The sequence below is a fragment of the Microcebus murinus genome, chromosome 19, assembly GCF_040939455.1.
Source record: "Microcebus murinus isolate Inina chromosome 19, M.murinus_Inina_mat1.0, whole genome shotgun sequence".
Lineage (NCBI taxonomy): Eukaryota > Metazoa > Chordata > Mammalia > Primates > Cheirogaleidae > Microcebus > Microcebus murinus.
Window position 1 is genome coordinate 4,182,374 of NC_134122.1, and position 22,769 is coordinate 4,205,142.

Genomic DNA, 22,769 nt, shown 5'->3' on the forward strand with positions numbered 1-22,769 from the left:
GATATTTTGTACAAATGGAATCTTACAATGTATGCCCTTTTATGTCTGGCTTCTCCCACTCAGGATAATGTTTTTAAGTTTCATTCGTGTTGTGGCACATATCAGTACTTTATTCTTTTTTATGGCTGAAGAATATCCCATTGTATGGGTAGCCTGCATTCTGTTCATCCATTCATCTGGTGATGGACATTTGGGTTGTTTTCTTTCTGTTCTAGTGTGTAGCGCTGTTATAAACATTTGTTCAAAAGTTTTTGTTTGAAAACCTGTTTTCAATCCTCTTCGTTACATCCCTAGGAATGGAATTGCTGGATCATGTGGCAATTCTATGCTGAAACTATTGAGGAACTGCCAGACTGTTTTCCACAGTGGCTGGACAATTTTACATCCCCATGGCTGTGCATGAGGGTTCCTCATGCACCCCTCCATGAAATTTTACTACAGTAGGTGTACTGTAAACTTGTGCACTGTATTTATGTCTGTGCTTTATATGTAACAAGAATGAGATTTTTTTTTTGCTCCCCAAGAACCAATTTTCCCCCTTGGGTGCACCCTTGAGAGCACATGTTCCAGGGGAAGCTTGTCATTGTCCTTACTTCATTTAATCCTTAAGACAAACCATGAGGGGGGCACTCAACCACCTTGAACAAAATCTGAGGCTCTGAGGGGGTTAAGTGACGTATCGATACCCCCTCGATCATTAGGAGGACCGGATCTCCTGTGGCATGGCCACCGAGTGAGCGAGCAGGGCAAGTGAGGCTGGCCCAGTGCTGAAGTGGTCCTCCCTGGCGATGCCTCCAGCCCCTCTCTCCCTAGAGACAGAACTGCAACTCCTTCCCAACCCAGGCTTCACCTATCTGCTCTTGGTTTGTCATCACCATGGTGCCTGGTCCTAATCTTAGATCATCAGAGCAAGAGAGGCTCTCTAAGCCAGGAGGTCTCGCCACCTTAATCCACAGGTGAGGAAAGCACATCGATGGGGAATGACCTGCCCAAGGTCAAGTGGGAGCCAGGAGCCCCGAGGCTGAGGTCCCAGATTCCCGCCCATCCTATCACAGGAGTGTCCAGCCTCATTCCCCAGCAGATGCAACCTGGAGGCAGAGGACTCTCAAGCACTGGAGGTTTAATGCTGCTGCCCAAGAGCGACTGCCCATCCCTCCCATCTGTGCATATTTACTCTTCCTTTCCAGCTGAACGCTCAGGTTTCAAGGTCTGGCTCAGGGTGTTACCTTTACTTTCTCATCCTTAAGAAGGCGGGTCACAGGGCTATTGTGAAAGGCAGGTGAGAAGTGTGCCAAGCCCCGAGCTGAGTTCTGGGGACAGAGGAGCCACATCATCACACAAGCCCTGCCTCTCGGGTGCTGCCCGAGGGCTCTTATCAAGGGAGGAGGCGCTGCCTCATCTGTTGGTGGAACACGGGTCTGCGTGGTGGCTCTGCGGGTTCTGGGGCAGCTGCCAAGGGCGGGGGGCAATGAGGTGGCTTCACCACTGTGCTGTCAACGTTTCTCAGCAGGGAACCGCTTTCAAAGGGAAAAGGCTGTCACAGAGACGCTCGCTGAACTCTTCCGTGGCTGCTTTGTGAGGTGAAATTGGAGGGCCAGTGAGGAAATGTTCCTTTCTAACTGTGGATATTGAAAAAATATTATTAGGGTTTTTACTTTCTTTTATGTCCTTTTCCCTCTTTATATTTTAAATGTCTTATTCAAGCAACAAACATTCTGAAAAAAGAAGAGGTAAGTTCCCTGTCAGATGACTTTTCCCGCCCGAGTGGAACCCACCTGCGCCACCAGCCCCGCCCACCTCGGAAGCTCCATCTGCGGCTGCGCACAGAGCGCGGGGGCCCGCGGAAGGGCAGTCACGTGACGGCGGCCGGCCCGCCAAGATGGCGGCACCCTGCCTGGCCCTGCTGGCGCTGTCCCTGCTGTTTCCGCTGCTGCTGCTGTGCGGCTGGAAGCGCTGGCAGCGGGGGCGCGCGGCCCGGCACGTGCTCGTCGTGGTGCTGGGCGACGTGGGCCGCAGCCCCCGCATGCAGTACCACGCGCTGTCGTTGGCCAAGCACGGCTTCTCCGTGACCCTCCTGGGGTTCTGCAGTGAGTGCCTGAGGGAGGGAGGCTGCCCTCAGCCTTAGGCCCTAGGCTCTGACTAGGAGGTGGAGACCGGAGTCCCACTTTTGTCCCCGCCTTTGGCCGGCTCTCCGCGATAGCACGAGCGGGTTCTGGCTGGGATGGCGGTTTCTAGGTTTCTGCCCAGCCTCTGCTGGCTGGGTGTCTACGAACAGCCAGAGTTAGTGGAGCGCTTGCCTTATGTCAGGATTGTGCTAAGTTAAGTGAATGCATTGCATGGTCTCACCTAATTCTCCTAGTTAAGTGGAAAGACGAGGGCTGGAACCCAGGTGCGGGGGACTCCAGGGCCAGTGCTGGTAGCCACATCTGTGTGCAGCTACCCTTGTCATGCAGCGTCTGAGCTGATGGGCGACATGTCTTTTCTCATTCCTCATCCCTCAGCGCAGACCTCTGCAGGCAGGCAGGTGTTGCATTTGCTTCTCAAGTGCACCTTTCCCCCAAGGTGTGCAGGGTAGGGTGCCTGCTCCTTTATTATTCTCTATGTTGATATCTTTAGAGGGCAGCACAGCCTCATCTCAGGGAAAATGGGAACAGCATTGGTTGCCTTGGGTCTCTGTTCAGAGTCTGCTTTCTCAGGGTGTGGGGGTAGAGTGGAGCTTCCTGGGGATCTCTGTGAGGTGGGAAAATTCCACCATCCAGGGAATTCAGATCAGTTTAATTGAGTGCCTACTATGTGCCAGGCATTGAGTTAAGTAATGGTAGATAACATTTGGGCCCTCTTTCTGTGGGCATTCTAGTGGAATCAGCACAAGAATTGGCCTCATTCTCTGCTCTGGCTAGTGAGGAACAGAGAGAGGTTTTGAAAAGTCTTGTTTTCCAAAACATTCTCCACCATTCAGCTTGAGCTGGGAGATACTCTGACTTTAAATTAGATTGCCACATCTGGTACATTGAAGGGAACATTCTCATTTTCAGACTCCAAACCCCATGATGAACTCTTGCAGAGTGACAGAATTCAAATTGTGCAGCTGACAGAACTTCAGAATCTTGCAGGTAGGATGCAGTCAACTCCAGATTCCTCTGAATCCATGTGTGCCTGTGTGTGTGTGAAGTTTTTGCAAATTGCCCAAAACTCCTTTGGTAATCATAGGCGTTTTCTGACTTGCAGTTGGGCCTCGAGTTCTCCAGTACGGAGTCAAAGTTGCATTTCAGGCAGTGCACTTGCTGTGGATGCTGATGTGGAGGGAGCCAGCAGCCTACACCTTTCTCCAGGTATGTGCCAGTTTCTGCCTCCTCTGGGAGAACCACTATTAACAGTTTTATTTTCCCACCTTTTAAAAATGCACAGATTGATAATACGTTATATATTCGTGTGTGTGTGTGTATAAACTTTTAAAAACAAGATTAGGAACCTATGGTACATGTCCATTCTATTTATGGTGCCTGTCCATACTGTTTTTCTGTGTCATTACAAATAGAGTCTTTACATTGTGTTTATTATGTATCTAAGTGTTTTACACGTATTGAGTCATTTAATCCTCACAACCCTAAGAAGTAGGTTTTTGTATTTCCTACAGTTTAGAGATGAGGAAACTAAGACCCAGAGAGTTTGTGTAAGTAGTAACCCATTGTCACACAGCTAGGAAGTGGTGGAGTCAGGATTTGAACCTAGGTAGTCAGTCTGGTTCTAGAGTTATGCTTTTAATCTTTCTCCTTCATCAATTTTTAACATATAGAAGCATCTTCATTTTAATGGGCTGCACTGAATTCCAATATTTGATGTACCAGAATGTATTTATTTAGTCTCATCTTTTTTTTTTTTTTTTTTTTTGAGACAGAGTCTCGCTTTGTTGCCCAGGCTAGAGTGAGTGCCGTGGCATCAGCCTAGCTCACAGCAACCTCAAACTCCTGGGCTCAAGCAGTTCTCCTGCCTCAGCCTCCCGAGTAGCTGGGACTACAGGCATGCGCCACCATGCCTGGCTAATTTTTTCTATATATATTAGTTGGTCAATTAATTTCTTTCTATTTATAGTAGAGACAGGGTCTCGCTCTTGCTCAGGGTGGTTTCGAACTCCTGACCTCGAGCAATCCGCCTGCCTCGGCCTCCCAGAGTGCTAGGATTACAGGCGTGAGCCACCACACCCGGCCCTAGTCTCATCTTAATGGACAGATTCTTCCTGATTTTTTTACTTTTACCAATAGTGCAGCTAAGAGCACAGTGAACATCCTTTTTTTACACATGTCCAGTTTCTTAGGATAAATTCCTGGCCGTGGAATTGCTCCATCAAAGTTTCCATACTTGTAAAATGTCGTGGTATCTTGCTGGATATCCCTAGAGTAAGGTTGTCCATTTTGTCCACCGGGTCTCTTCCCTTCACTACCAGCTACTGTGAGGCGTTTTTAGAGTTTGCATTCTGATAGGTGACAAATGGCATCTCTGTTCCATTTTTTTGTCTCCTTGCTTATTAATGATCTTGGACTTTTCATGCTGGTCACTTCTGTTTCTTTTATGACTTTTGACACCTATGTTGGTGCCTATTATCAAGAGCTCTGTAAAGATAGTGACCTCTTGGCCATGTGGGTTGCAACTGTTTTCCCTCAAGTTTATTGTTGACTATGGTCTGGGTTTCCTCCTCTTCCTTCAAGACCCTCTTTCCTAGAACCCCCCAGGCCTGCCCAGCATTGCCGTCTGCTGGTTTGCCGGCTGCCTTTGTGGAAGCAAACTCGTCATCGACTGGCACAACTATGGCTACTCCATCATGGGTCTGGTGCACGGCCCCAGCCACCCCCTCGTTCTGCTGGCCAAATGGTGAGAGCCTGGGGGAGGGTGCAGATGTCTTCCCTAAGACCCCGTGAGGGTGGGTGGGTGAGAAGAAGGGCCTGTGTGGCCTGGAAACTGGTTCCCTGCGTGCTCTGGAGGAGTGGGGCGAGGCTGGCGCATCGGGCAGATACTGGTTACAAGCGATAGAAAACGGCGCAGCGAAGGGGGGCATTTGCTGACCTATGAAACTGAAAGATCCTGAGAAGAGGCTGGCTTTGAACTCCAGACAGCATCACTGGGACCTGGCTCACGTCTCTTCACGCTCCCTTCTGGCAGTGTTTGGTGGTTCTGGGAGCTTGTCTACCTGGCGTCCCCACCCCTTCAGGGCTGGGTGGGGATAGCGAGCCTCTCTGATTGTCTTGTACCTGCCTCCTCTGATCTGCCCACTGAGGCAGGGACTGCCATCCCTGTTGTCTCAGGCTTGGGGCAAGTGCACACTGCACTGAAAGAGCTGGGTCCCGGGGGCATCAGACCCCAAGGACAGGGAGTGTGTGAGAGCAGATGAGGGGGAGAATTGAGCCGTAGCTGCCGCAGCTGGTGCAAGCGACTGTGGGAGCAGGTTGGACCCGGAGCAAGAAAAGTCATTTGTTGTACTCTGGGCCCCAGTACGACACCTGCCTTGGTGTGCACGTCTGGCTGCAGGCTGCAGCTTCACCCTCTGCCCGGATGGGCCTGCTCACTGGTGGTGGTCACAGTAGCAGGCCAGGCCCTTTCTGCATTTTATCCCATTCAGTCTCCATACACCACACAGTGAGGCTGTACTGTGATCACCCTCCTTTTATGTGTCAGGAAACTGAGGCTGAAGGCGATTCTGCCTCTTGCCGCATAGCTAATAAGTGTGAGGACCACAATTCAGTCCTAGGCAGTCCCATTTCAGAGCTTTCTCTGGGTCTTGAAGGCAGAACAGCCTGTAATATCCAGATGGTGTTAAATAACCCGGAATCGCTCGTTCCCCTTTCTGGTTCTCCCCTGCGGTCAGGGTTCAGTCTCAGTCGGGAGCTAACGTGCCTTTAGTGCCTCTCTGATGTTCACAGAGCTCCCGTGGTGCCACCTTGAGAGTGAGCTGCACAGCTTTTGCTGCAGGGGTGCAGGGTGGCTGAGATCTGGCAATGAGGCCAGATCGTATTTCTTCTTGCAGCAAGAGAGACTGGATTTTCACTTTGGCAGTGAATATATGGTTTCCTTTTAACGTAACTATATTGAAGCCGAAGGTGGCATGACATAGAGGAAGGTTGGAAATAATACCAGTGTGGGTGGTGCTCTGGCAGCGCAAGCTCTGGAAGGTCTGGGAGACCCCAGCTCTGCAGCCTCCTCTGTGTCGAGGGGTGTCGGGTGACACTGCGGGTGTGGTGGGGCCTGTCCAGGGCTCCAGGCTGATCAGCGACACGTCTTTGCAGGTACGAGAAGCTCTTTGGACGCCTGTCCCATATGAACCTGTGTGTGACCACCGCCATGCGTGAGGACCTGGCAGAGAACTGGCGCATCAGGTACAAGGGCCTGGGACGACATCAGCCCGAGGGTGGGTCCCGGAGTGGGTTGGGACGAGAGCACAGTGCCTGCTACCACATGCTGGCGAGGCATTTGAGATACGAGGGGACGGGAGATGGTAACTGGTCTCAGGAAGCCGAGGGAGGAGGAGGTGGGATTTCTTTCCTGGCCAGCCAAGAGGTCCAGGCGGTTTTGGTCTTAGAACACCTCTCGGAGCTTTTCCAAGTACTTCTAAAGCTTCTGATTGTCACTGAGGCTTGGGTTCCCCAAGCGTCCTTTTTCAGGATCTGCCTGGATCCCCTATGCCTTGGGCTCCTCTCCACTCCTCCCCAGAGTCCCCACCACAGCCATCTCGTTGCAGAGCCGTGACTGTCTACGATAGGCCGGCAGCTTTCTTTAAAGAGACGCCCCTGGACCTGCAGCACGAGCTCTTCATGAAGCTGGGCCGCACCTACGCTGCGTTCCGGGCCCGGTAGGCCGCGTCCTCTGCTGCTTTCGCTCACACCCCTGCCGTCCTGGGCTCTCCTGTCCCCCCTTGCAGACCGGGGAACCTGTGAATCCAGCGGCTGGCAAACGCCATGGGCCTGCCGCCTAGTTTTGCAGGCACAGTTTTGCTGGAACATGGCACACGCGTTCCCTTCCTTGTGGCTGTGGTGGCTTTTGAGCTGCGATGGCAGAGTTGGGTTTGCAGCCAGAGAGTCCCTAGCCCGCCGAGCTTACAGTGCTCACTCTCTGGCCCTTTAAGAAATGTTTGCCAACCCCTGTGCTGTCTTAGCCTCCTGCCAGCGGGTTCCGGTGCCCATGGCAGGGTGAGTGGACCCGTGTGTCCCCTGGGGTGCCTCACGGGGCTAGGAGGGGACCTTTGTCCGCACGTCTTGTCGTGTGCCCTCAGTAACCTGGCGTGGGTGTGAGGGGCATCATAGCACCCTCGTGTTACGTTGTGGGCGCGGTGAGAATGGGGAGCCCCACGGAGGACAGGACTGGCCGGTCCCGTTTGCTGTTGTTACCTCAGCACCCGGCAGCAAGTGCTGCTATAGGGCACAGGCCCCCACCGCGGCAGTAGGGCCAGCCGGTGCTGCTCCCGTGGCCGGCCACCCCAGCCCTCGGGAGCCGCGGGCCTCGCGGTGGGAGAGGTGGCGTCCTGGCCGGGGCCTGCGTTGCAGCCTCTCACCGGCGTTTCCCTGCCGCCTCAGCACAGACCCCGGCGGCCCGGCCACGGAGAGGTCGGCCTTCACGGAGCGGGACACTCAGAGCGGGACGGTGACGTGTCTTCGAGGGCGGCCGGCCCTGCTGGTCAGCAGCACGAGCTGGACAGGTCTGTGCAGCCCCCGGGGCACTGGGGGCTTTAGTGCTCCCCGCCCCCGTGCCTGATGAGGAGGGGAGGGCGTGGCAGCTGGGGGGTGGTCTGGAAACAGCCCGTGACACTCTGATCTCTTCTCACAGAGGACGAGGACTTCTCCATCCTGCTGGCAGCTTTGGAAAGTAGGTGTGTGGCTGTGGTCGGGGGTTCTGGGCTTGTCGGGGTCACTGAGCTGGGAGATGCTCGCCCGGCCTTGCGCCGGGTGGGTGGGCCCGAGGACAGCCCAGGGACAGCGGAGTGTGGGTGGGCAGCTCCAAGTCCCCGTTTGGGTCACTGAGTGGCCAGGCCCTCGAGCTGAAGTGTTGGCCTGGGGGAGCGTCTCAGAGGCTGGTGGCCCCCGTGAGAGCAGCACCTTCCCCACCCAACGAGGTGACGCTGGCTATGGCTTCTTTGTTTTTGTACGCAGAGTTTGAGCAGCTGACTCGTGCTGGGGACGGTCTTCCTTCTCTCATCTGCGTGATAACAGGTACTGCTTGGGACACTCGACGTCTGCGTTTAGCAGGGGGACGGTGGAGGGGGCAGGGGTTACCGTGTGCTTTCCACTCGACCTTCTCTCCTGAGTCCTTGCAGCAGCTCTGCAGTAGGGTTTTCTGTTGCTTCACATGGGGGAAACTGAGGCTCAGAGGGGCCTTCCAGCAGGGTGTGGAGCCTGGATTTGAATCTCGGGTAGCAGCACCACAGAGATACCAAGCATGCCCCTTTTCCGGTGGTTTTCAAGCACTGGAGTTTTCAAACAAAAGAGCCCACCGGCTAGTGTGAAATTGCTTGCGAAGTCCCAGAGAAAGGGAGAAAGGCAGAGGGAGTTGCTGGGCCGGCAGCTTGTCCCGCTCTCTCCCCTGCTGGCCCTGGCCTCCCCTCCTTGGCACCCACAGCACACGCCATGCTGCCTGGGGGCCCTGGCGGGGCAGTCGGCAGTCCCTGTGTCCCCCGCATGTGGCACAGATGGAGAAACTGATCTACCCAGTTGGTGCTCTGGTGCCAGGTAGCGTCTGTCCAGCCGTGGTTGCTGCCCGAGGCATCTGGCTGCAGGTGGCAGGGCCTCAGCGGTCAGAGTGCACACCCCTGGGGGGCTCAGGGCTCTCGGGTTGTTTCTGGAAGGGGCCAGGATGGGCCTGCCTGGAGCTGCCAAGGCTGGGGCTTCTGGGAAGGGGGCTGCTTGCATCTTAGCAGGAGCATCTGGGGCCGGGGCCGGGCGAGTTGTGGCAGTGACTGCTCTTCTCTGTGAAGGCAAAGGGCCTCTGAAGGCCCACTACGGCCGCCTCATCACCCAGAAAAGCTTCCAGCACGTCCAGATCTGCACCCCGTGGCTGGAGGCCGAGGACTACCCACTGCTGCTAGGTGAGCGGCCAGCGGGAGGCCTCAGGGAGGCTGTGTTTAAAGGGGAGTCCCCTGGGGAGGGGAGCAGACTTCTTCCAAACAGGGCCAGTCAGGAAAGATTTTAGGGCCTCTTATGTTGTTTTTATAACCCTTTAAAAATGTAAAAGCCATTCTTAGCTCCAGGGCCAATACAGGCAGGGCCCAGTCCCACGTGAGGCCACTTGGGATCGTGGGCGGAGCTCCTGAGAGGAGGCTGCTGCCTGGTGTACCAGGCCGCCCTGCCGAGGTTCTGGGAGGCCTTGTGCTCTTGGCCTTCTACCCCTCTCTCCGTTCTGTCCTACCCTCCCTTCTGCAGAAGGCCAGGGCCTGGGGTCGGGGCCACCGTGTTTGGGAGGTGCAGGGATAGCATGTGAGCTGGCACTGCCTCCTGTCAGTGAAACGTCTGTCTCTTTCCCTCGTGATTGCTTTGAGGACGTGGAGCCTCACTGTTGACACGTCTCTAAAGCCCTATCTTCCAGTCTCCAGGAAGCAGTCTGGGCCGAGAGCCTTCAGCAGGCAGAAGTTTCTAGCTAGTCTTTAGTAATGTTAAGTTGTTTATTTGGCTTTCACAGTGGCAGCTGGGCTTTTTTTTTTTTGGTCTGCTGTGGGTTCTTTTTTTAAATTATTGCTGTAAGATATATATAACAAAATTCGCTGTTTTAACCATTTTTGGTATGCAGCTCAGTGGCATTCATTATATTCACAGTGTTGTACGACCATCACCACTGTCTGTTTCCAAAACTCTTTTATCACCTCCTACAGAAACTCTGTACCCATTAACAATAACCGCTTAGGAGTTCTTTTAAAGTAAGTTGCGGTTAAGTAGAGAAACTGAGTCAGCTGAAATAAGAAAGTTAAGGACCTGGCGGTTTACAGGTGTCGGGCGTGGCAGCTGGGGGCATCACCAGGTCCCTGCCCCTGGCCGGGCTGTGGGGCCAACTTAAGCCACTTGTATTTGGGGCTGTCGGGGATGTCCGATTTCCACTCCCCACGGGAGGTGTCCCTCCGCTGTCCTGGAAGGACTTGTGTTCCCAGGGCGGAGGCCGGCACTGACTGCCCCTCGCCCCACAGGGTCGGCGGACCTGGGTGTGTGTCTGCACAAATCCTCCAGCGGCCTGGACCTGCCCATGAAGGTGGTGGACATGTTCGGGTGCTCTTTGCCTGTGTGTGCTGTGAACTTCAAGTGGTAGGAGCACAAACTGAGTCTTCCTGGGGTTAGGCTCTCAGATCGGTAGCAGAGGGAGAACCACTGAGTCTGAGCTGTTCGTGACATGCCACCAGGGCGTCAGCTCGGTCAGTCTGGCACAGACAGGTGGCCGAGAGCAGGGTGTGTTTTTCGTGTGCTCTTCGAGAATGGTGGCCGGAGCTGCCTGCACAGCTCGTGTGGTTGTATCTCTCTCTCTCTCTCTTCCCCAACATCCCTTTTGGCTGAGCTCGTATAGCTGGATTTGAATTAGTTAAATGAGTGTGATTCTAAGACCCCACTCGACCCGGCAAAGATGGGTGTTTGGAAAGGGTGGTGTTGGAAATTCTAGAAACAGCAGCCCCAGCACGCTGAGCACTCAGCCCTGCTCAGCAGCAGCCTCTGAACGGGGAATTCGGGATGTCAGACCCCTGCGTGAGCTGGGCTCAGCACATGTCAGGACCAGACCTCCTGGTGACCCAGAGAAGCCATCCTTAGTGTGACCAGCTAGTCTAGCCATCCTTAGCATGACCAGCCAGTCTCCAAGGGCAGGGGTGCCTTTACCTTGTTGCTTGGGCATGGGGTTAAGAATAAAAATGCAGAAATAACTCTTGAGTACGTTCTCATCGAAGAGCACACAGCACAAAAGGTCCACATCCCCTTAGGGCCCCTCGTGCAGACCGGTTTGGACACTTGATGTGCATCCTTCCAGATCTTTCTCCTACTCAGACACCAAACAGGAACAGGCTCGCTGGACCAAACCGGCTGTGCCTGCCCCGGCTGTGTCTGTGTGTGGGTGAGGCAGGGCAGGTGGGCACCACGGGGTCGGGTTCCCTCTCCAGGCAGTCCTCAGGCCCCTTGTTTTCTCCGCAGTTTGCATGAGCTTGTGAAACACGAGGAAAACGGCCTGGTCTTCGAGGACTCGGAGGAACTGGCAGCTCAGCTGCAGGTAGCCGTGTCGGCCTTGCTCCAGGGCTTGGGGTTTTGGAGATGGGCACTGAACCGCGATCCCCAATTACTGCTTCCCACAGCCATGGCGGGGCTACGCTGGGACTGGAGGAAACGCTGCGGAAGGGAGCAGAGGTCACAGAGGCCGGCCTGCTGTGCTGTCCTGCTTCAAGCGACCAGTGGGCTCAGGAAAACTAGGACATGTCCCTGCCTGCCCCCTGGATTTATGGAGCTTGCAACGCACAGATGAAGCCAGAGCAGGGCGGGCTGGGCTGCAGTCTAGGGCGCGATCGGGATCCGAGGAGTGAGAGGAGCTCCTTGGACCAGCCTTGAGAGACGAGTGGGATTCTGCAAAGGAGGCTTGTTTCCTTTTGTTGTGCAGATAGAATCTCGCTCTGTCACCCAGGCTAGAGTACCATGGCATCATCGTAGCTCACTGTAGCTTCCAACTCCGGGGCTCAAACATCCTCCGGCCTCAGCCTCCTGAGTAGCTGGGACTAGAGGCACGCACCACGCCTGGCTCATTTTCCTGTTTTTAGTAGAGACGGGGTCTCGCTCTTGCTCAGGTTGGTCTCCAACTCCTGAGCTCAAGTGATCCTCCTGCCTTGGCCTCCCGGAGTGCTAGGATCATAGGTGTGAGCCACTGCACCCACCTGGATGCTTGTTTCTTGTTCCAGAAAGTAATACATCATCATTCTTGACAACTGAAATATTGGCAAACTTTTTCCATAAAGGTCCAGGTAGAAAATCTTTTAGGTTTTATCATACAGTTGCTGTCAGAACAACTTGACTCTGCCATAGCATGTTCTGTCAAAGAAAGGGCATGGATGTGTTTCAGTAAAACTTTATTTACAAAGATAGGTGGGGGTCCGGGTTTGGCCTGCAAGCTGTAGTGTGCCAACCCCTGATCTAGACAGTTTGGCAAGGCTGAAAAGAACACAGATGTCACCTCATTCCCAGCAGATGGGTGGGACTGTGGGGGCCAGAGGCTGAGAGGAGATGCTCCCGGAAAAGGAACACAGTGGCCAGGAGGTGCTCCAGGGCATGGAGTGTGGGAGAGCAAGACATGCAGGGATGTTTCCAGAAAACTCGCTGTCAAGTAGGAGATGGAGCATTGCCAGGGTGTGGGAGGCCTTGGGTGCCCAGTGAGGGAGTGGGCACATTGGAGGGGGCGTTGTTGGGTTGGGGACCTAGGGTCAGGTAGGCGGTCACCTGGGCTGGGTGGGGAGGAACAATGAGATAAGTTCTGGTATTTGATTTTTTGTAGATGCTTTTCTCCAAGTTTCCTGATCCTGCTGGCAAACTCAGCCAGTTCCGGAAGAACCTCCGGGAGTCCGAGCGGCTTCGGTGGGATGAGAGCTGGACTCGGACTGTGCTCCCTTTGCTTATGGACACGTGACCCCCGGGGCCCCTTCTCCCCGCACCTCCGAGTCCCAGGGCAGACCCTTCGGGACAGCGCCTCCTGGTGGTCGGAGGCCGCAATGTGAATAAAGCTCTAACAGCCAGGAGTTCGCGTCTTCTTTTTCCCTCCCGTTCTGAGCTCCTCTCCCGTGGGTTACGTTTCTCTCACTCGCTGGGACTCTGAGCGTCCCTCCGCTCTGTGCTGTCCAGGTGTCTGCCCTTCCCCGCTCTGCCTCCGTCATGTTCCCACCTGGAAACCTGCGGGCTGGAGGTGTGTCGTGGTGTGTCACAGCTGCGCTGGGCGCGGCTTTGCGACGAACCCAGCGTCCAGACTGGGGACGTCATACTTGCTATACGTGTTATCTGCATAAGGGGAATGCTTGCCTTTGAGCCAAAACTTTCATTTCTGATTTATGATTTTCTTAAGACCAGAACTGCGGACAGGAGGGGGCACCCACACACATCAACAGCTTATATCTTATTAGAACAGTTGTGGTCTGCGATTCCACATGCTTCAAACAGTCAGGCCCACTGCAAGTTTTTTGTTTATGTTTTTTCTGAGTCGGGGTCTCAGTCATGCGGCTGGAGTGCAGTGGCGCGACTGTCGCTCCCTCCAGCTCCTGGGCTCGGCCTCCGGAGTAGCTGGGATTGCAGGCGAGCGGCACCACACCCGGCACATTTTTCCATTTTTTGTAGTGATGGGGTCTCGCTGTGTTGCCCAGGCTGGTCTCGAACTCCTGGTCTCAAGCAATCCTCCCACCTTGGTCTCCCAGAGTGCTAGGACAACAGGCGTGAGCCACTGTACCCAGCCCCAGTGAAAGTTTTATTTGCTTTCCTACAAAAATTCTCACAGTGGTGATTTAATTTTCACAATCAGAAGCCCGTGCGAGGCCTACAGTACGAGCTGCAGAATCGCCATCTCCGAGTGCTCTTCGTAGGGGAACAGCCGCCGGCCGTGAGGAGGTGCCGCTTCCCACCGGATCCCCGCCTGGCCTGGAAACAGCACATGCGTCTCAGGATGGGTGTTTGGGGCGGGACCTGGGCTTCTCTGTGGCGCCCCCAGGACAGGCTGGGCTCCTCCCCCAGGTGGTCTGTGCAGCGGCGACAGCAGCCCGGCTTCCTCATTCCCCCGCCTGCACCTGTCCCCCCGCCACCGCCCAGCTGAGAAGAGTGCACCCGCACTGTCCCAGTGTGTGCGGGCTTCCCCCTGAGGTGGCTGTCTCTGGGTGCAGGTGAGGAAGGACACTGAGCCGTAGGCTTGACACCAACTGGCATTCTGACATCCACCTCTACTTTGCAGATAAGGAAACTGAGGCCAAAAGGCTTAGGAAGCCTGCTGACACAGTAGGACTGTGGGTCTCACACCTGTCACTGCAGTCACTGTGCCAAGCTGCCTCCCTCCTGCCCTGTGCCCTATCCCGCTCACCATCTTGTCTCTGAAAGTTCCCAGGACACGTCTAGGGGTGTGGGGCTTCCTAGCTTTTCCCCAGGGCCGCATTCTTTTCCTGGAGCCCTGTGGGGACAGCTCGGTGGCCCTGCAGGCCTGGGCGGCCCCTCGGAGATGGCTCCTGGGCGCGGGGGCTCACCTAGCTCAGTGGTGAACAGCCGGCACGTCTCTGGGTTGCGGATGGTGAAGGCAATGTAGACGTCAGGAGCCCGCTGGTCGCTCCGGCAAGTGGAGAGCCTCCGCAGGACCCCGACCAGCGACAGGATGACGTCTGGGCAGTACAGCACGTCTACGGGGAACAGCCTTAGGTTATGGAAAGGTACCACCAGGAGGGATAGGGCTGTGCTGACCGCAGCAGGTCTGGAAGCTGCAGTGACATTACATTTCAGCTATTAGAGGGAAAGGGAATTACTCGGGTGGAAAAGGAAAACCCTTAGGAGAGAGAAAGCTGCTAAAGACACTGCAACAAATGAAAAAATATCCCCACTCACTGGAGTTCCTCTTAAAAAAATATCAACTCTTTGCCTCCTGGCCTATTTAGAAGACGCGTAATGGAGCAGAACCCGCCTCCCGCCTTGGACTTTCCGTTCCCAGCCCCTGCTGATGTGTGAGCGGCTGGCAGGGGCACGGCTGCGTCCCTGCTGTGGGGCTGTGCGTTTCCGGGCTGGGCCCCGACAGGGCAGAGCACTGCTGACCAGCAAGGGGGCTGGGTGAGCTCAGCAGGCGACAAGGGGCCTTTGGTGGCCCAGCCAAACACCGCCCTCTCTCAGGGACCGTCCTTGTACCAGAAGTGTCTCTGCGGTCTTGTGGTCTCTGAAGGGCGTGGGGCGTGGACCTGAGATGCAGACGGCCAGGGCCACACAGACGGGTGACAACAACATTAGGGCAGCACAGCCATGCACGGAGCCAGCACTGACGGGGGCGGGGCGGGGGGGGGCACTCAGCTCTCATTTCCTGACAGCCTGGCCGCTGCAGTCCCACCCGAGGCCTGCCCAGGACTGGGTGCTGGTGACATGCGGAGGAATCAGACCAGTCCTGGGAGAACTGTGCTGTCCTCTGTGGCCCTGGAAGAATCAAGGGCTGCCACGGCCACTTCTGCCCCGCATCTGAAGACCTGGAGGAGGTGGGGCAGCCTCGCCTGACACGTGGGGTGAGACACCCACGTCTCAGAGGGGCTCCATTTGGTCCTGGGCAGGAACTGGACGCTCCCGCGGGCTGCTGGGCAGGAGATGGAGTGCGTCCGCTCGGCTGTGGCCTGGCTAATGGGGCAGACTGGGCTGGCGCCTGGGGCCTGTTCTGTTCCTCTGCTGCCTTGCTGGGAAAAGCCAGGGCTCATTTACTGGATGGAACCATCACGTCTGTCCCCAACAAGAGGGCTGTGTCTTCAGGTCATGTTAAGAGGCACATCCCAGTGCTCTGATGTCCCCTGCAGCCCCAGGATGACTCTTCTGGAAGCCCTGTCATTTCCCTGCCAGGCAGCATCCACTGCTCCTTTTCCCCGGAGCCGAGCTCAGCCTGCCCGGGCTGGGCATTACCTGCTGCGATTACGACGTCTGGGTGGAAGGCGGAGAGCTGAGGGACCATCGCCACGTCCCAGTCCAGATGGGCCACTGTCACCCTGGGGCTCTGTGAGGTGGTGGTGATGTCTGGCTCTAACGACAAGCCGTTGAGAAGGATGTTCCCTCGGAGCTGCTCAAGGACACGGCTGTGACAGTCGCTGAAGATGTAGGCTCTGGGACGGCACGTCTTGCAGATGGCCAGGCCCGTGAGGCCAGCTCCGCTGCCGAGCTCTAGCACAGTCCTGCAAGGGAGGACGTCCACTACTGGGCCACGGCAAGCCTGCCTTGGTGCCCTGCCCTGTGCCCCCCAAGGTCACCTATCAGTGAATGCTGCTGGGTTCTCTATGGCCCATTCCGCGAGGTAGAGGGCGGCGTCCCACGTGACCAGGCCGGTGGTGCCGTGGGAGACGAAGGCTGTGCTCTCAGAGAGCGTGACCGGGTCCCCCGAAGGCTGCACGGAGAGACGGGACAGAATGGATCCAGCCACAGAACCAAGTAGCTGGTGTTTAGCAGAAAACAGCCACGGGGGAGGGGGTGGCTACATACACTGATGGGGCCAGGCCAGGGACACCACTCAGCAAGCAGAAGGGACCGACTACGAAAACCCGCAACGGCTTGGACGGGTTCGAGGGCACTGTTCGAGTGAAAGAAGCCAGTCTCAGGTCACACCCTGCCCGATCCCCTTCACCCAACATCCTGAAGTGGCAGAATCGCAGCGATGGAGCACATCCTCGTGGCCAGGGGTGGTGGCCGCAGGGGAGGGTGTGGCTACAAAGGGGTGGCTGCCTTGTGATGATTCAGTGACCTGTACATTTCCTTGGTGTGGTTTTCCACATCCATGTTTTATTTTATAACAACAGGTTAAAACACAAACAAAAAGAAGACCCCAGCTGGGAGCAATAGCTCACGCCTGTAACCCAAGCACTCTGTGAGGCTGAGGTGGGAAGATCACTTGAGGCCAGGAGTCTCAGTAACATAGCAAGACCCTGTTTTCTACAATCGATCAATCAACCAATAAATATTGCAGAATCGAGTCAGGATTTGAACCCACGGGAGGCTGACTGGAGCCTGTGTTCTAACTTGTCTGTGGAGGACAAGTCTGGCCTGTGGGGAGAAGTGCACACGTCTCATACCAGCAGATAGCTCCGGTGGCCTTGGGTGGACTCGCGGGCGGTCAGGACCTCTGCCAGTGCCTCGTACAGCTCATCCAAAGGCTCTGGGTGGGCAGCCTCATGCTGGGGGCAGACGAAACAAGAGCTTCAGCCAAGAGGATTAAGCTGATCTTCATAAACAAAAACAAAGGTTCTGCCTGTTTGCTTTTGTTCTGATCTGTAAAAATGGCTGGATGATTTTCGCCACATTTGGAGGAGGTATTTAGGATGGAATGACGTAATATGGGTCAATATGCTGGGCGTAACGGTGTGTGCCTGTAGTCCCAGCTACTTGGGATGCTGAGGCAGGAGGATCACTTGAGCCCAGGAGTCCAGCCTGAGCAACACAGTGAGACCCCATCTCTTAAAGAAACATTAATTTGGTGGGGGGACCTGCGGGGGTACCTCAAAGAGAGGTGTAGAGAGGTCAGGGTTAGGTACAGTCTAGGGCAGGGATCCCACAAGAGCCGACAAGTGCCGAGACAGAGCGCTCTGCTCTGTTTATACCAGCTGTCCTGGACGGAGAAGACAAACGGTGCGTTGAAGGGAGCCCCAGGCAAAGCCACAGGGACATCACTCCACACTGTGGCTTTTGCGAAGTCACTTAGTGGGCAGCCCCTGGCCACCATCTCCTGGTGGTGCTGGGGAGGCCTGCTGGTGACCAAGGACTGTGGGAAGGGGCTACCACAGAAGCGGGATTATTTATTTGCTAAACCTGGGCAAGGTGTGGCCCCTTCGTCCAGTCCCGCAACAGCAGTTCTGAAGTGACCACTGAGGATCACTTCTCTGACGTCAGTGTCAAACCCAGTAGGGTTGGGCTCATTCTTCAAATCCACCCTGTATCATTCAGGGCAAGAGCCCAGCCCAGCTACATCAGTGGGGAGAATCTGACAAGCGGAGCGAGTTACGAAAGTACTGCAAGAGCTAAAACTTCCCACGAGCAGCTGGGGCGATGCAGAGCCCGGCAAGAGCAGGAGACTGTCAGAGCGCTTGAGCTGGCAGGACAGGGTAGAAGCGAGGTTTGCAGCACCCTGGGGCGGGGCTGCCTGGCAGGAAAGAGACTCCTACCCACTCTTGCACGGTGGGAGCTAGGCCCCATGGAGAGGTGGTGGCTGGGGAGCCCCAGGAACCAGAGAGAGGGAGACAGGCCCCGGCCGCCGCCTCCCCTCCCCGCACTGCCTCCCTTGGTAAAACCCAGATGGCAGCCCGCTGTCCGGGCAGGCTCCTGCCACACGGGCGGTTTGCAAAGCAGGCAAAGGGTGTGGGAAGGACCTGGGCTCCGGCAGGCAAGGAGCCCCCTTCTGGGGAGCCAGCCAAGTCCCTGCTTGGCTGCCACGCTGTCTGGCTTCCGGCTGGTCACTGCCAGTGACTGACCTTTTTGATGAGCTCAGAGAGAAAGCACCGGGCGTACTTCACTGCCGGCGGGTGCTTCACACACACAGGATGTTTCACAGTCTGCAACAAAGCACAGAATGTTCTGGAGAGACCCTCACAGTCAGTCTTAAAATGTAAGCCTTTTCCTAAAAGAGTTCCCACGGCAGTGGCACAGGCTGCGGCAGGGTTTCTGGTGCTCGTTTTGGGCAGGAACTCAGGGCACATGGGCCCCAGCTCCCTCCCTCCCAGGGTGGCCAGTGTGAACTAGGGTGTGCAGTGACGGCAGTAGGCAGTCGTCCATGGTCTGGCTCCATGGAAGAGGCAGGAGCCCAAATGGTGGGAAGGTGGGAAGGCCTGCTCGGCACCTGCCCTCTAGAAGCCTGAGTCCCTGGGTATGGGTGGAGGGGAAGGGGGCTCTCAGGGTGACACTGCAGCTGGAGCCCAGAGAAGCCAAGCACAGGAGTTCCAGGCAGAGGCAACAGCTCTGAGGTGGCCAAGGCCTGGCATTTTGGAAAGGGGGGCAGAGCAACTAGAGCCGTGTAGGCAGGGACAGGTGGGGAAACGTGCACCTGGAGGGAGAAGGGGAGAGGGTCACTAGGGCCTGCTGGCCAGGAGGGATGCAGACCTTACCCAAGGGCGCCCCACACAAGACCTCCAGGGGCTTTCTAGTTGGCCTGCGCTCGGTTTTAAAGCAGCTCACCCTATATTTTGTGCTCCTCCAACTTCGAGGGTGAGGCTCAGAGTGGAATCAGCAGGCTGCAAGACAAGCCCAGGTACTGCTGTGCTCACAGCCAGAACCACCCGGTTGCCCTGAAAGTCTTCCTGTGACAGGGGCATCTTTTCCATGTGGAGAATCTCGGTTCACCCTCCAGCACAGGAATTCCTAATCTGGGCTCTGCGGATGGGCTTGGTGGTTGGGGGTAGAGATGTCTGCCCCTCCCCTGAGTCTGTATGCAAAACGTAGTCTCCTGATGCCCTTCCTTTTGAGGAGGGAGCATGTAGCTTTTAAGAGCGTGGCTTTTAAGAAGGGGTCGTGACCCTTCAGAAGGTGAAGACCCAGGATGCAGTGTGATCTACACTTGACCGCATGGCCAGGGTCCGGGGTGGGGTGGGCGGGCCAGGCTGGGTGGTGGTCCTGCCGCTAACCTGCAGGCAGATGCACTTCAGAGTCCACACCCTGTCCTGGGGAGAGCAGAGGCCTATCTTCATCTAGAAGGGAGACGTGCGTGGGCAGGATGGGCCACTTTAATTTTTCTTTAAATGCAAAAAGAAAGTCTGAGCAGCTACCAAACACTAGATGCCGTCCCCACGCCTGTCATCTGTGATTTTGATGTGGACTGTTTAAAAAATGTTCCCTAGATTCTCTCCTTCTATGCAGATTTTTGTATATTCTGACATCTTCATCTAAGAAAACAAAAGAGCCAGAGCTGTCTGAGGTGCTGACACCCACCCACAGTGCTGACTTAATGTTTTTTGTCCTTCAAGTGGAGGTTTTTAAAGGATACCAGGCTCTGCTGCCAGGCAGCCCGGGCGAGTAAGGAGGCCAGGCTCTGTGCCCTGGGGACTCGGGGCATCTCACCTTCCGCAAAATCCCCAGCAGCAGCTCAGAATCTGAAGAGTTCCTTAGTTTCTCTTCTAGGCTCTGTTTGGAGGGGGTGGGAGAGAGAGAGAGAGAGAGATCTCAAGGGCATTTTCTCAGGAACATTAAACATGCAATAGAACGTGTTGGCAAAGCGCTAAGTGATCTCTCCCCGGGGACCTGGAGCCAGTCGGAAGGGGAAGCCACAGCGGCTGAAAGCCTGACCTTCAGAAGTCGTGGGTTGCACCTGGATGACTCGCAGGGAGAGTGTCAGAAGACTGACTCTTGGTTCCCATTAGCCCTGGCAGCTGAGCTGCTGCCTGGGTCAGAGACTAGCTCCTCAGCTGAAGTGTCGGCCGGCAATCACCAGGGCAGCCATGGCACCAAGTCCCCAGGGGCTTGCCTGGGACGTGACGCCCGAGTTAAAGTGAAAATAAAGAATGTGCAGGTGCCAGGCCAGGTTACAGGGGCCCCAGAGTCAGGCAGACTGTCTGGTATGCGACACAGGGCAAGTCACATCACTGCTTCAGAGCTCCTTACCACGCCTTAAAAGGCCCTGCAAGACCCGGCCGGCCCCTCTCTCTGACTTTCTCCCACCACCCGTCCCTCCCTGGTCACTCCGCTCTGGCCACTCTGGCCGCTTTGCTGTTCAATGACAGCTGACTTGTCCCCACCACAGGGCTTTGGCACATCCTGTTCCCCAAGAACTTCCACGGCTGGCTGCTTCACTTTTGGGGGAGGTCTTCCCTGAATTCCCTACTTTGATGAATGGTCCCCCTACAGTCGGTCTATTCTCCATTCCCCTGTTTTATTGGCTTTACAGCCACTCTCATCTGATGTTTTCTTGTGTATTCATTTATTCTGTTATTCTCTGGCTCTCCCATGCAAGCTGCGCCTCCTCTGTAGTGAGTACCACTGATCCCTGGTGCCTGGCTTGTGGAAGGCGTTGAATAAACATTTGGTGACTGAATAAACATACTAGGTAACACTGAAAACGTGCATTTACCATGAGCTGGGCACTGATTCACGGGCTTTTGTCCTCAAGTAATAGGGACAACACCCTATGAGGTAGGTATCATTGTATCTCCCATTTTACTAATATTATATATATATAAAAAAAGATGGCACAGAGAGATGCAGTCACTTGCCCAGGGTCACACAGCATGTACGGGGTTGGACCAGGATTCAAAGCAGGCAGGCTGTCTCCTGGGTCTGAGCTCTCTCTCAACCACTGCACTCTTCTTTCAGTTGACCTCTCGGGTCAGATGTACAATAACAGTACCCACCTCATGGGTGTTTGGGAGAGCCCAAGCAAGCACTTATCACCGGCACGTGATTAATCACGGGACATACTGAAAGGAAACCTGTGGATGCTACTATGAAGCTTTTGAGTTAAAAATGTATATATCCCTATTGGCCAGAGACGATCTCTCAGAGTGCCAAATGTTTGATGTCAACGAAATAACACGGATGACTAACCGCCACCCTGTAAGAAGGGGCAGACCCGGGCAGGAATAGGATCCAGACTGACTCATCCGGTGAGCTCACCGCACATGAATTATGAGCGAGGCAGGGTCCATTAAACCCCTCTGCTGGCAGAAGGGAGGCCGCTGCCAGGGCATTCGCCTGCGCAGGACGGCAGGTCTACGGGGTGACGGCAGGCCCCCCTTCGGCCTTGGAACCTCAAGCTGCTCTGAGATGATTTTGTCCAGTGTCTGATGTACACAACACTGAGGACGGGGCGAGACGGCCTGCGACCCGCTCCCGTGAGAGCGAGGCTTCCTGCTGTCCTGAGCACCTGGCATTTTAGAGTGGGCGAGGGTGGGCCGGGCGCGGTGGCTCGCGCCTATAATCCTAGCTCTCTGGGAGGCTGAGGCGGGAGGATGGCTCGAGGTCAGGAGTTCGAGACCAGCCTGAGCAAGAGCGAGACCCCGTCTCTACTATAAATAGAAAGAAATTAATTGGCCAACTAATATATATAGAAAAAATTAGCCAGGGATGGTGGCGCATGCCTGTAGACCCAGCTACTCGGGAGGCTGAGGCAGGAGGATCGCTTGAGCCCAGGAGTTTGAGGTTGCTGTGAGCTAGTCTGATGACAGGGCACTCTACCCCAGGCAAAAAAAAAAAAGAAAGAAAGAATGGGCGAGGGTGGTTGTGTCCCAATCATCAGGATGGTCATAGGCTTAAAAAAAAAAAAGCATGAAAATGATCGTGAGCCGTCCACGACCCCGAAACCCGGCTGGAAAGGGAGCCGGGAGGAGGGCTCGGTGGGACCGCTGGCTGCGGTCTGCCCCGCCGCCGCCCACGCGGGCCCAGCCGGGCCCAGGCCGGGCGCGGGAACCGAGGCGCCCCCGCGGCGCGAGGGCCGGGGCCGTGAGCCCGAGACCGCCCGGCCGTCCCCCGCCCCGCCGCGAGCCCCGCCGCCCACCTGCCAGGGGAAGGAGCGCAGCGCGCGCGCCGCCAGGAAGCGGCGCTCGAAGCTCCGCAGCAGCAGCTCGGTCCCCGCGCTCTCCTCGGGCGCCATCGCGGGGGCGGGGCCGCGGCGTTGCCGGGAGACCGGGCGGAAGCGGGGCCAGCGCCCGGAGGAGGCGCGTCCGAGAGGCGGGCCCTGGGGCGGGGCCACATGACTTAGGGCCCGGGGGCGGGGCTGGGGCGGGGCCACATGGCTTAGGGCCTGGGGGCGGAGACGACATCCGGGTCTGGGAGGCGGGGCGCAGAGCTCAGAGCCGGCCAAGGCCAGACCCGAGGCCGGGCTCGGGAGGCGGGCCCGGGGCGGAGCGAAGGCTGGGGCTTGGGGCGTGGCCAGACGTGGGGAGGCGGAGCTTAGGAAGGGACCGGCGTGGGGTGGGGCCCCGGACTCGGGAGGCGGGGCTTTGGGCGGGGCCAAGAAAGGCTCCGGGCTCTTGAGATGCGACCCAGACCGGGCTTGGGGAGGGGTCGAGGCGTTGGGGAGGGTTGGGGAGGGTTTGGGGCGGGGCTAGGAGCAGGGACAGGGGCGGGGCTTGCAGGAGGAGCCTCGGGCGGGGCCTAATGCGGGTCTGG

The 22,769-nt window shown here is 56.3% G+C and overlaps 2 protein-coding genes across 4 annotated transcripts; one reads left to right on the forward strand and one right to left on the reverse strand.

Annotated features, from left to right (window-relative positions):
* The first annotated feature begins 1,852 nt into the window (after positions 1 to 1,852).
* Positions 1,853 to 12,724, forward strand: ALG1 (ALG1 chitobiosyldiphosphodolichol beta-mannosyltransferase). Of its 2 annotated transcripts, none has more exons than XM_012743765.3 (13): positions 1,853 to 2,087; positions 3,036 to 3,113; positions 3,229 to 3,332; positions 4,721 to 4,869; positions 6,279 to 6,368; positions 6,731 to 6,841; positions 7,563 to 7,684; positions 7,813 to 7,851; positions 8,136 to 8,195; positions 8,957 to 9,067; positions 10,157 to 10,271; positions 11,142 to 11,217; positions 12,484 to 12,724. In XM_012743765.3, the coding sequence occupies exons 1-13, from the start codon at positions 1,880 to 1,882 to the stop codon at positions 12,613 to 12,615; spliced, it is 1,395 nt and encodes a 464-aa protein (XP_012599219.2). In that variant the 5' UTR covers positions 1,853 to 1,879; the 3' UTR covers positions 12,616 to 12,724. The 2 variants fall into 2 exon arrangements, with proteins under 2 accessions (XP_012599219.2, XP_012599218.2); XM_012743764.2 differs by lacking the exon at positions 12,484 to 12,724 and adding an exon at positions 11,300 to 12,459.
* Positions 12,725 to 13,413: 689 nt separating this feature from the next.
* Positions 13,414 to 22,271, reverse strand: EEF2KMT (eukaryotic elongation factor 2 lysine methyltransferase). 2 transcript variants are annotated; one of them, XM_075995062.1, is made up of 8 exons: positions 22,156 to 22,271; positions 19,728 to 19,790; positions 18,149 to 18,229; positions 16,757 to 16,858; positions 15,941 to 16,074; positions 15,600 to 15,865; positions 14,204 to 14,353; positions 13,414 to 13,605 (listed from the first exon to the last, which is right to left on the reverse strand). In XM_075995062.1, exons 1-8 carry the CDS (start codon positions 22,249 to 22,251, stop codon positions 13,478 to 13,480), a joined length of 1,020 nt encoding a protein of 339 aa, XP_075851177.1. In that variant the 5' UTR covers positions 22,252 to 22,271; the 3' UTR covers positions 13,414 to 13,477. The 2 variants fall into 2 exon arrangements, with proteins under 2 accessions (XP_075851177.1, XP_075851178.1); XM_075995063.1 differs by having other exon boundaries at positions 13,414 to 13,610.
* Between the last annotated feature and the right edge of the window lie 498 nt (positions 22,272 to 22,769).

Excerpts from the sequence above, each read along its gene's own strand:
- ALG1 (XM_012743764.2), top strand. The coding sequence starts at position 1,880 with ATGGCGGCACCCTGCCTGGCCCTGCTGGCGCTGTCCCTGCTGTTTCCG. Across the intron at positions 3,114-3,228 it reads AGAACTTCAGAATCTTGCAG|TTGGGCCTCGAGTTCTCCAG; the intron begins GTAGGATGCAGT and ends TCTGACTTGCAG. Across the intron at positions 4,870-6,278 it reads CTCGTTCTGCTGGCCAAATG|GTACGAGAAGCTCTTTGGAC; the intron begins GTGAGAGCCTGG and ends ACGTCTTTGCAG.
- EEF2KMT (XM_075995062.1), bottom strand. The coding sequence starts at position 22,251 with ATGGCGCCCGAGGAGAGCGCGGGGACCGAGCTGCTGCTGCGGAGCTTC. Across the intron at positions 18,230-19,727 it reads TGCTGGGGATTTTGCGGAAG|ACTGTGAAACATCCTGTGTG; the intron begins GTGAGATGCCCC and ends GCTTTGTTGCAG. Across the intron at positions 14,354-15,599 it reads AGACGTCGTAATCGCAGCAG|ACGTGCTGTACTGCCCAGAC; the intron begins GTAATGCCCAGC and ends TGTTCCCCGTAG.